At 52.0% G+C, this 12,174-nt stretch overlaps 1 protein-coding gene across 2 annotated transcripts in view; it reads right to left on the bottom strand.

Moving 5' to 3' along the window:
- Positions 1 to 12,174, bottom strand: part of RPS6KC1 (ribosomal protein S6 kinase C1) — a 100,687-nt gene that overhangs the window by 19,105 nt on the left and 69,408 nt on the right. For both annotated transcript variants that reach the window (XM_055144464.1, XM_055144465.1), the window contains 4 exons: positions 9,966 to 10,013; positions 8,365 to 8,497; positions 1,896 to 3,326; positions 1,535 to 1,624 (listed from right to left, as the gene is read on the bottom strand). In XM_055144464.1, coding sequence (XP_055000439.1) covers positions 1,535 to 1,624; positions 1,896 to 3,326; positions 8,365 to 8,497; positions 9,966 to 10,013 — 1,702 coding nt within the window. The remainder of the gene's footprint in view (positions 1 to 1,534; positions 1,625 to 1,895; positions 3,327 to 8,364; positions 8,498 to 9,965; positions 10,014 to 12,174) is intronic.

Here is a 12,174-nt window from a genome sequence, read left to right as displayed (position 1 = left end):
TGTGAACAGGCATCACTCCTGGCGGGGATCGAGGGTCCAGGTGGGATGCCGGGGATCAAACCCAGGCCAGCTGCGTGCAAGGCAAGCGTCCTCCTCGCTGTGCTAGCTCTCTGCTCCCCTCCACCCCCAATTAATCAAGTTTTTTTTTTTTTCAAATACACTAAAACATTTTCTATTTAAGAACTAAAAATGCAGGCCGGTTCTACTGACCCTGGAAAGAAATGCAAGCCATCATGTTTGTAGGAAAAAAAGGAAAAGAGCTAAAAGAAATTCGGCAATTCAGCTCCCTTTTTTAGGAAATAGTTTAAGATATTTGCTTCATGAGTTGAAATCTTTTGCAGCTGCCCAATACAAGAATAATTCTTATCAATGAAGGCAATAAAGCTCTTGGATTCATAATTAGAATCACTCCCATTATGCAGCAAAAGCACAGAGCAAAAGCATCAAGCATGGCACGGCCCAGTAACTGGGCAGAGCAGTCCACATCCTCAGGCCGAAGCCCTCTGCAAGTCAGTGGCAAGGGAGTGAAGGCAGCAACTCTGCAGGCAGAGTGAACACAGGGTGGCCCAAAAACAACCCCACAGGCCAGTGGGGGACAGATTCCCACTGAAATTTCCCAGTTCATGGCGGAAGCATCCACACTGGGCAGCAGAGGGCTGAAGGGGCCCAAAAAGAAGCCTCCTGTTATGGGAAGGTGAGAACAACACAGGAGAAGCAAAAAAGACCTTGTGTCCAGCACCTGGCCAAGAGGCTACTTGTCTGAGAGCAGGAAGGATGCAGTGACTACACTCTCTCCACTATGGGAAGGGCCCATCAGCAGTCACTGAGCTCCCAGGGGGCTCACCACGAAGCCCCAGGTCACCCTGCGGGTGGCTCTACTCTCCTCCACCAGCAGCCTTCGGAATTCTGTGCTACGTCAGAACAACTCGGAACACCTATGGAAGGGGGCTCCGGGGCCTGAAAGACCCTAAAACCACAAAGAATGGAGCATCAATTCCAAGAAAAGCAGTCTCCTTTCACCATTACCTACACACACAGGTGCATACATACATGCATGCACGTACATGCATACACACACACATGTATATGCACATATGGGCAGACACATGAGTGCACACACACACACACACTTGTGCTCAAGAACATGTCCATATGCACGTGTATACACACATGCACACGCACATGCACTCTCACACACATGCACATATGTGCACATATGCACTCACTGGCACCACATCTGTGCACACACGCATACACGCGCTCACACGCACACACACAACCATGGATTCCAGAGGCTCCATTCCCACATTTTCTTCAAGGAAAGCCAGAGAGACCAACACACCTTGCATCTCCGGAAACTACAAGAGAAGAACTGACTTCTGTTGGGATGAGTGTTAGGGGGTACGCTGACCTGGGACACAGGACAGCCCAGAGCTGCCCCTTTTCAGGTGAAAGACGTTAGGCGTGCTGATCTGGGTCACAAATCAGCCCAGAGTCACCCCTTTTCGGAGGGATGCATTAGGGGTGCGCTGACCTGGGGCGCAGTACAGCCTCTCCATGGCATCGCTGTCACAAGGATCTTCAACCTCGCTCCACCTGCTGAAATACGTTAGCTGAATGTGTCCTAAAAACAAAACGACAGGAGAAATCAAAACATTTTTCTCTTCCATTTTCTGCAGAAGTGAACTGTAATTACTCCTTTTGTGGCTAAAAACAGTATCATTAAGAATAATGGCATCATTAAGCACTAGAAGCTATTACTGGGGGTGAATCTGCTGCACTGATGATGAAGCTCCAGACAGGAAATGAAGATACTAATTACAAGACAAAACGCCTACTCAGTTAATTGGAAGCAACAGCGAATAAAAAGAAATGCATTTGCTAAAGTTCCTGACCTCTATCATTCAATAAGATGTTGTTTGGGTTCAGATCGCGGCACACAATCCCTTCCCGGTGCAAGGCATCAAGCGCCACCACCATCTCGGCTGCCCAGCGCTGCACACAGCCCTCCGGGATGGAGAACCTGGCGTGAAGGGCTAATTGCTTATCCAGGGCCTCAAAAATCTGGTGTATTTCCCCATCTCCAGTCAGGGCTGTCCAGCTCTCTGCCGTGGCCTCTGAGTCTCGAGAGGGCAGGCCCAGACTTCCAAAGGCCTTGTCGCCGGGTGCATGCTCTGCGAACAGCAGAACCTCTTCTGTCTGGAAAAGGTCCGTGTCTGCCTGGTGTCCAGCAGGGTCAGCTGGGCAGCTGGTGGCCTGACCACCACTTTCTTCTGCACAGCTGGGACCCCTTGCAGAACCCACCTCTCCGAGCTTCTGGTCACTATCAACAGTTGCAGCAAGGACACTCCCCATGGCTAGGGCTTCCTCTGTCCTCCACTGGGACTGGGGTCTGAAGGAACTGCCTCCCTCCTCAGTGGTCCCTTCCTCAGACTCTCCACTGGGCTCGGGGCTGAGTCCAAGGCACAGCACGTCAGGGGCTTCCAGAAGTCGGCTGTCCCCCAGGCCCGCAGGTGGCATCGAGCAGGTGGCAGGGCCCACGGGCACGACCCTGGCTGCTTCCAGTCCAGCCGGCAGATTGACCAGGAGGTCGGGCCTTCCCTCCTCAGTTGCAGGGCTGGCGTCCAGAGCAGCGTCTTTGAAAGAAATGACAGGCACAGAGTCGTCCTCGCACCCACCAGGGCGTGTGGCAGGGGACAGCAGGTCACCTGGGCTCTCTGCCAACTCCAGCCCCAGGAGCTCACTGGCGCTGTCCTTGCTGTCAATCCGGAAGAGGTCCAGGGGGCTGCCTCGGGAGGCTGCTGAGGAGGCAGCTTCCAAGTCACCGTCTCTGGGACAGAGTCCGAGCCCCAAGGCCCGGGGCGGGCTCTCGGCAGTCAGGGGGGCGGGCCGTCCATCCTCGGGCCTCCAGAGAAGCTCCTCGCTCAGAGCCCCAGGCTCCACCTGCTCCCGCCCATACTCTTTGCACAGCGTGGAATAGCTGGATGTACAGCCCTCCTCAGAGCTCGAGCCTGATCCAGACCACCGGGGAGAACTCGCTTGGCCATCCTCCTCTTCCTCAGGCTCCTCCTCCTCCTCCTCCTCGTCCAGTTGGCTCCCCTCTTGAGACCTGGGCTGGAGGCTCATCTGCAGCGGCAGTGGCAAAGCCAAGGCTCCCAGGGGCGTCCCTGAGGCTCCAGGGCCAACACCGCCGGCAGCCTGAGGGCTGGTCACAGGCAGCTGGCCAGGGACTTGCCTCGGGCTGTGTGCTCCCACTGCCTCTGCCGCCAGGGTGTTCTCGGGGCTTCTGCTGAGAAATCTACCGATATACGACCAGAGTTTGCCACCTGCGAACAAGTATGAGAATAAAAGAATCATTAAGATCCCAAATTACTCCCTACTTATTGGTAAGTAAGCTTGAGTTTAAATAAGCTTACTTACTAGATAAAAGGACTGGAGCCATATACAGCAGGTAGGGCGTTTGCCTTGCACACAGCTGATCCGGGTTCGACTCCTCCGTCCCTCTCTGAGAGCCCGGCAAGCTACCGAGAGTATCCCGCCCGCACAACAGTGCCTGGCAAGCTCCCCAAGGTGTATTCGATATGCCAGAAACAGTAACAAAAGTCTCAGAATGGAGACGTTACTGGTGCCCACTCGAGCAAACTGATGAACAACAGAATGACAGTGCAACAGTGCTACTAGACAAAAACCAAAAGTCTCCTAGAAAGCACGCAGAGGTGATGAGGCCAAACCCTCTCACACAGGATGGAAAAGCACCTTGCCCCAGCACCTCCCTTCCCTAACCACCTGTTCGCAAGTTTACAACACAGCAGTTTTCTCCCTCTGTGTGACAAAACACTACCATGTAGCCTCACCGCTCAGCACTCTGCTCTAACGGAGGCTGAGATGGGGCGCAGAAACATCTGTTTGTGTAGAGACTGTTTCAAGTACAGACGCTAGTCCCTGCAGAAGTGCCTGAGTCGGTGCTCTGAAACTGCAGGGCCCCGCAGGGGAAACAGCCACATCATGCCTTCCCTGGAAACAAGCAGTCAGGCGCAGCGGGGAGAGCTGGGACGGGGCCAGGCTGGTCCACTTTCCGTCCCCCATACAAAGTGAGAAGAGTTGGGGGGCCGGGTAGAAGGAGCTGAGGACAGGTAACGGGGCAGTCCTGGATGAAGGAGGCCACTGCCATCCAAGTCTGTGCTGTGACGCGTGTCAGAAACCTATGGAAACCGAATCCCAACAACTGCACGGAAATCCATGTTTGACAGCAATACTCACTGGGTAGTTAACGTTAGCTTAGTTTTCCTTTATTATTTAAGACCAACAAAGACCTGCCAGAATGACAGTCCAGCTCCAAGGAGGGCTCCTGCCTTGCACACAGCCAAGCTGGGTTCAATCCCTGGCACTACATATGGTCCTCTGAGTCCACTGAAGTGACCCCTGAGCACAGAGCCAGGAGTAACTCCTGAGCACCACTGGGTGCTACCCCCCAAAATGAATTAATTTAAAAAACATGATAAAAAAACAATTTCTCCTCCTAATTAGAATGGTTAAATACTTTAAACTATAAAACAGGTATTAACCAACTACCAAAGTCAAACCGATTAAAATTGTTCTGCAAGAAAGTGGAGGTGGCTCCAGACATCTTAACCAATCACCACAAAAGCAAACTTAGCGAAGATCTAAGTGGCACTTCCCCTATAAGAGGACTACGGTGCTCAGAGAGGCCCAGTCCTGTGCAAAGGCCCCTTTTCCAGGAGATTTTGTAAATTATTCAGTATTGTACAGCAAGGGAAACAGGTCTGAAAATCGACCTTTTTCTCTTTGGTCTTCAAACTCCTCTAAAGCAGGGTAAGGTCCCTTGTCCTGCCAGGGACCCTATGGACATTTTCACCATCAGTGGAGGCCAGCAGCCTATGAGAAATGTCTGTGTCTGTCCCATCGAGCACCAGAGCCAGAGCACTATTTCACAAGCCTTCTTCAATCCATAGGCAGAACATCCCTGACCTGCTCTAGAGGAACTAATCCACCGGGCCACACTGAGTAGACCACGCCGACACCCCGCAGTGCCGGCACTGAGCATGACACCTCCCCACACCACTGCCCATGATACTACAGCAATGCTTCCTCTGGCAATGGACGGTGTCTTCCTCCCGGCTGTGGGCCTCGAGGGGGGCACCAGAATGAACAGCACCAGCTCAGAGCTGGCATCTCTGCAGTGGGGAGGTTTCAGAGACAGCAGAGAGCGCTCCAGGAGAGGGCTAAGAAACGCTTTGTTCCTCCCTCGACCAGCCCACCCGAGCAGCAGTGGCCACTGCACAGACACTCCCCTCCTCGGCCCCAGAGCCTCTTCCACCTGGATGTCTCGGCCACCCTCGCCCAGGCTCCCTGTATCAGACAAGCTTCTGAGCCCAGGGAACATGGTCGTGGTCTTCCTCCGCTGATTCCTCTGACCAGGCCCCAGGGAGCAAGGCTGAAGCCATGCGGACACTCCACGTCCTTCCTGAGTCTCGCCACCACACTGCCCGCCACCAGAGAACCTCCTCTGGGTCTGGGCCTGTAACCTACAGATCACTTCCCCGAGATCTCTGTCCCCGTGACCCCATACCCAGCACAAGACAGACTCACCCCAGGACTCAGGTCTCTGCCTCTTCTCTTCCCAGAATTCATCTGCACTGAACCTCACATGTAACCCCAGGTCTGATGAGCACTATGACAAGGGACCGAGCATGGTGAGTACTGAGTCTGAAGAGCACAAGTACAATAGGCACTGGTTATGATGGGTGCTGAACACGGCGTGCACTGAGCATGAGCACTGAGTATGGTGAGGTGCTAAGTCCGGTAAGTGTTGTGTATGATGGGTACTGAGTAGGATTAAGTTCTGCAATGTTCCTCTACTGTTGCTTCACAAGCTTCTATCAAAATAAAGCAATCCACACTCTGGGGCCAGAGCGACAGTGCAGCAGGAAGGCATCGGACCCGGGCTCAAGCCTCTGGTGTCACACATGGTCCCCCAAGACCTGCCAGGAGTGAGCCTTGAGCACAGAGTCAGGAATAAGCCCTGAGCACCACTGGTCGTAGCCCCAGACAGAACAAGATAAAATGTGTTTCCTTTAAAGTACGTCTGTTAGGAAACCGGCTCAACAGTCAGTCATGGGCACCCGAGCAGTCCTGGACCCTGACAAAAATGCCCACAGACATATGAGAACAATCTGACCACTAATGACTTGGGGAGCGGTTGAATGAATGAAGTCTATGCCTACAAATATACTGTTCCTTCTTAGTAACATCCATGAGTCTTGTTAGCCACCGGCCTGGCCCCATTCCAAGTACCCCATGTTTCAGCCACTAGCCCTCACGCTGACTCCAGGTGGGTGATCCTGGGACAGTGTCTGAGCTACACTAGGAAAGCTAGATCTGGCCCTGGGGAGAATGTGTAGACAGTGCTGAGCTGGGTAAAGGGCTGCTGGGCCCAGTATGGGTGACGGGCTGGTCTGGGTGATGGGCCTGATATCGGGGTATAGGGCCAGACATCAGGATGCTGGGCTGGTTATGGGAGTGCAGGGCCAGGTGTGAGGTGCTGGCCTGCTGTGGGAGTACTGGGTCAGATGTGGGGAGCCAGGTGTGGGGAGCTGGATCGGATATTGGGGATGCCTGGCATATGTGGGGCCTGGGTTCAAACCCTAGCAATACATGGTTCCCTGAGCACCAGCTATAGCTCTGGTGCCCCCACCCACCACAGCATCCCTAGATATAAGGAAAAAGATTTTGTATCATTATCATAAATCCTCTTAAACAACAGACATCTGAACTGAAGGGTCAAATAAGTTCCTCTATTATCACCACCCCAATGAAATAATCCAGAATTCAATGGTCAAAGCCTCCTACCTCTGTCCCCCCAATACCTCCAACCATCGCAACATGACATGCTCCTTCCGATCTCGTGTCAGACCCAGACAGCAGTAAAGGAAGAGAGGATGGTGTGGGCCCTCCAAAGCGCTGGGATACTGGAATTTGCCTCTCTAGACCAAAGGGGTTTTTTGAGAATGAAGGTAAGGTGAAACCAATTGAACTGTCAGCTTCAGGGTGCAGCAGAGAAAGTGAGAACGTGACGAAGGAAATGGAGTCTGGTTTGGAGAAGGAAGGGGAAGCTGCCCAGAGAAGAGGCAGTCTAGGGCTGAAGGGTCCCAGACAATGCTACAGAAAGATCCACACTGGGCAACAGAACCATGACTGTGATTACTTCCATCCTGCTGACCTTGTTCCAAATTATTATGGATTATGACTACACGAGTCACTCAGCTCCACACCAGAGGTGGCTGTATTTGGCGATCGGATGACACGACCTCTAATTCAATAATGTCTGTAATGCACTGGTATCCTCAGATAAAAGCCGTCTATAATGTCAGAACAAAGGTGAATTAGTCATCCAATTCACACACACAATTAACTCTCTTAATACCTGAGAGACCACACAGCCCCTTCTGAATTTCCTATTAAATATCACATATGGAGGCCTCCCTCCATCTGAGGGGGGGCCCGGCCTACTTCACAATAAAAAATATCAATAGTTTATTGCCCCCACCAAAATCTCGCATGAGTTACCTTATTCCACAAAGCACCTTTTCCCAGGAAAATGCACTGAACTCACAGGTTATGTCTCATTAGCAAAGCAACCACATTCTTTTTTTCTCAATGATGTAAAAATAATAATAACACCTTCATGAAATGTGGGAAATAATATGTTTTACTAATTTAAGAACACCTCTTAAAAGCCTGAAAGTAGTACTTTTAATGTGTGATCTATATTTAAGTGCTGTACTGTGACTCTAAATAAAATATATTTAAATCCAAATGTGAAAGGGCAAAAACGAATCAAAATATCATTTGGAGCCCCCCGTTCCCTCTCCTACAAGCTGAGTAGCCTGAAGAGTCTGGACGCAGAGCAGCCCCTCTCTGCGCCCATGGGGTGCCAATGGCTATATTAGTAAGAACCCACATCAGAAAACTAGGCGGTGTCAAACGGTAAGCAAATACCAGGGCCGTCTAAAAAAGGAGGGAATTAATTAATTCTTCAGGGGATGCTTTTAATTTTAGTCTGTGAACATCAGAGTCATCTAGCATGAACAAGAGAACAAGATTAAACCCCTGCCTGACACAGAGCTGCATGTCAGAGGCATCTGCGGAGGCATAAGGCTCAGGAACCTCCTACCCATGCCAGCCCCAGGCCCTGCAGGCAGAGCTGGGAAGAAGGCCCCTGTCCTCTCCGGATGGTGAGTGGGAGGCAAGACAGAGATGTGCTCAATTCCTGCAGACACATAAGCCCCCCACAGGCAAGGGCTCCGGGTCCAAGCTGAGCTCGGGGGAGGTCGGTCCACACACCTTCAGCATGCTGCAGCACCAGGAACACAGACTCGTCAGACACAATGTACTTGTGCAGACGCACCATGTGGGGCACGCGGCGGGGGATAATGGTCCTTCTGCCTCCGCCGCCCGCGCTGCTCTTCCTCAGGCCCTGAGAGAGAGCACAAAGGTCAGTCATGCCCCCAGCTGCCGCTGGAGCCTGCTGTGCACGGGGCTCAGCAGCCAGGCCAAGCCCCACTCAGCTGCCACTCTCTGCCCTGTCCCCGGGGGCCCCACTGATAGCACATGGCATACCGCCAGGCAGAGAAGATGCCACCGCGCTGCCACTGCAGCCAATGTCACAGGTCAGAGTCCCCATCAGCAAGGCTCTCCAACCAAGCCCTTGAGGGCTTTTCCCGGGCCCCCTGCCTCCAGCTCCTGGTCTCCAAAGTGCTACACAGGCAGGCCAGACACCATCCAGTTCCTTAGATGCAGGGTCGGGCACAAGGAGGGGCCGGGCTGAGCCCGACAACACTAAGAACTTCATGGTTCTCCTGGGGGGGCAGGAGAGGGGGGCATGACCTCAGGGTCACACCCTAGCTAGGAGTCGGAGGCCAAATCTCCTCCCAAAAAGACCCTTGTTTCAGATGTGCCCATGTGACTACTGCCGTGCCGACAAGTAGAGGCACAGAAATATTAGGCTAATGGGAGCTAATTAATTCCAGAGGCTGTGGCAGTGCTTAAATGAAAGTATTTTTAGAGTAGGTGCTGTCATGATTCATTTCTAATTCAGACTCAAAACCAGAAAACGGGATTTTTCTCTCCTTGTTCATTTAGTGATAAATAGGATTAAAATTGAATTTAGAGCAAAGAGAGGTTAGGAGGTAACATTTTCTCAAAGACAGGTGGTAAAAGAGGCTTGAGGCAAGATTCAGCTCTTAGGAGCTGCAGTCCTGGTCCAAGTAGGAGTATGTGTGGGCATCACAGACAGCATGTACCATTACAGACGATGTTTGCGACTGTTACAGACCATGTAACCATCATAGTGTCGATCCTCACAGACCATGTGTAAGATCCTCTCAGAACCGTGCTAGTAACTGTCACAGATGTCATGAGTGTGACTGTCACAGGCAGGTGTGTGATCTCACAGACCGTGTGTGTGATTGTCAGATCATGTGCAAACGTTAGAGACCATGTATGAATATCACAAACCATGGGCGTATGGCTAAACCATGCCAACGTGGAGCTGTCCTGGGACTCCCCGCTTCTTTTTCACCATCATGCAGTAAGTCCCGCAGCCTGTAGCCTATGTGTCAGCTGTGACTGGTAGACAGGAGGTGAAGTGAACACTTCTCACCAGACACAGACCGGGGTGTCTTCTCTCAAAACAGAGTTTCAAAAAAAAAAAAGTCTACATCATTAAAAATACAAATTGTACTTACTTGGAGGCTGGACCGATAGCACAGCAGGTAGGGCGTTTTTGCCTTGCACCCGGCTGACCTGGGTTGATTCCCAGCATCCCATATGGTCCCCGAGCACCGCCAGGAGTGATTCCTGAGTGCAGGACCAGGAGGAACCTCTGAAAATCACCGGGTGTGACCCAAAAAGCAAAAAAAAAACAAAAAACAAATTGTACTTACTTTTAAAATGAATGTCTGTTCTGTCCTTGTGTCCATTACAAGTAAAACCTATGTGGAAGATATGAATGATATTTATTCACAACACCACAAAACATTCACTCATGACTCCTGAAACTATGTTTGAAAGATGGGAAGAGGGAGCTTCTGGAACTGACCTCCCCTCAGACTGCTAATTTCTGAATCAATTTTTAAAGCCTCTTGATCACAGAATTAAAATTGTCTTACCTAAAGTGGACTTTATTATGGTTTCCTTTTCTATAAATGCCGAATTTTTAAAACGTGACTATGTATCTTGGATTTTTTTTTAATATTTTATAAGAAATAATGAAGAAAAATAAAGACTATTTTAAATGTTTTTCCTTACAAAACCTATATGATCAAAAACAATTTCGTGGTGGGGATGAGGGCCTATGTCTGGGCAGAAGCGCACTCACCTGCATGTGTGAGACCCTGGCTCCATCCCCAGGCAAAAGAACGTACCTCAGCTAAGCTTCTTTTATTTTAATAATGACATACAAGTCTCCAGTCTAGACTATGAAGAGACCATTGAGGTGTGCTCTTACTTGGGACCGTAACTGGCAACAGAGCCCTCTATGCCCTGCATATCCATCATCAAATTCATAATAAAATGTCAGTTCAGACTCCAAAACCAAAAGTCTAGGAGTTGCTGACATCCCCATTTTCCTCCTGACACTCACCCAAGTGTCAGGTGAGTGACACTGACACCCAGCACCCGAGCATCAGGTGCCGAGCAGGACACCTCCCCCTAGGGCCCTGCTGACCTCCCCAGCGGGGAGAGAGAGCTGGCCAGGGACAGACCTGTACTCCCCACACCCATCCCTGCCAGGACTGCAGTGTAGGAGCATGAGAGAGGAGGAGAATGGGGGGCGCAAACTCATCCCATGGAATAGCCTGGCCTTCTGCCCCGGCCTGCCACTTACTTGCTGAGCCCTTCCTTGCCCAGACTGGCCACAGCCCCACGCAACCTCTGCCATGTGACTCTGCCAATGCGGCCCTGCCCCAGATACAGTGACATCTCACCTCGACCCCCTGTCCCCGCACACACGTCTCATCTCACACGCTCAGTGGTGACTTATCTCTCACACAGGAACAGCTTCTCGTCACCCACACACCACCCTTCTCATACCCCCCCCCTCACCGTAGTTCTCACCCCTCAGCAACTGTCCACCCCAAGCAGCTTCAAATTTTGCACTGACAGGTTGTGGGAGAAAGGCCCAGCTGCAGTGGGAGATCTGTGGGAAGCCTGTGAGTGGATCCTGTTGGCACTGGCAGGTAGCAGGCAAGCTGCAGGAGAATGGGACTCAGGAAACAGTCAGGACCAAACACGGGGAAGAGGTTTCTCCAGGCCCAGAGAGATAGGACAGCATCAGGTCAGACACTTGTCTTGCATTTGGCCCACCCCAGTTCCACCCCCAGCACCACACGGCCCTCCCAAGCACCTCCAAGAGTAACACCCAAGACCAGAGCCAGGACCACGCAGTATGGTGTGTGCACATGTGCATCCGCGGGGGTGATAGGCGGGGGGACCTGTCCCTGGCCCCTCAAAGACTGAGAGGTCTGGGTGAGTCTAAGAAACTGAACCCAGGGAGGTGTCCCTGGCAGACAGCAGAAGGGCAGGCTGAGAGGAAGGGAAGGAGAGTGGGACGACAAGATAAAGCTTTCAGCAACTGAATCCAAGTTGCCCACGAGGGAAACCAACCTCCGCGGAGGGCACTGTGTTCTCCCGCCCTGCTGCACCCAGGACCTTGGAGGAACACAAGCAAGAACATGAGCTGGACACTGGCCTTCCACCACAGTCCGCTCTGCAGAGGAGGCTCAGGGGCCTTCGAGGTCTCCAAGGCACCAGGGCACACCCAGGGCCAACTCAAGAAGCCCCCCAGGCCAATCCTACCAGGATGAGACCGGCCTCACAACAGTGGGCACAGGACCAGGTGAAGCCGCACTAAGGCAGGGGCCGGGCAGGCAGGTGTAAATCAGGTGCGATCTCTTTGCAGGTCCCATCTGGCCAGGAAGCATGAAGTGAGGGGATAAAAGGGCCAAAGGAAGATGGGTCTGGCAGACGGGAAGGCTGCTATGTTCCCACAGACTTCCTTCCTTCCCGGCCTGTGCACAACTAGACGCCGGCTCACACTGCGGCAATGAACACAAGAACATATGTGATTTTTTTGAAATGTGCCCTTTGACTGTC

The sequence above is a fragment of the Sorex araneus genome, chromosome 7 (genome assembly GCF_027595985.1).
Source record: "Sorex araneus isolate mSorAra2 chromosome 7, mSorAra2.pri, whole genome shotgun sequence".
NCBI lineage: Eukaryota > Metazoa > Chordata > Mammalia > Eulipotyphla > Soricidae > Sorex > Sorex araneus.
The sequence above is the reverse complement of the archived record's forward strand: the minus strand, read 5'-3'. Positions and strand labels throughout refer to the sequence as shown.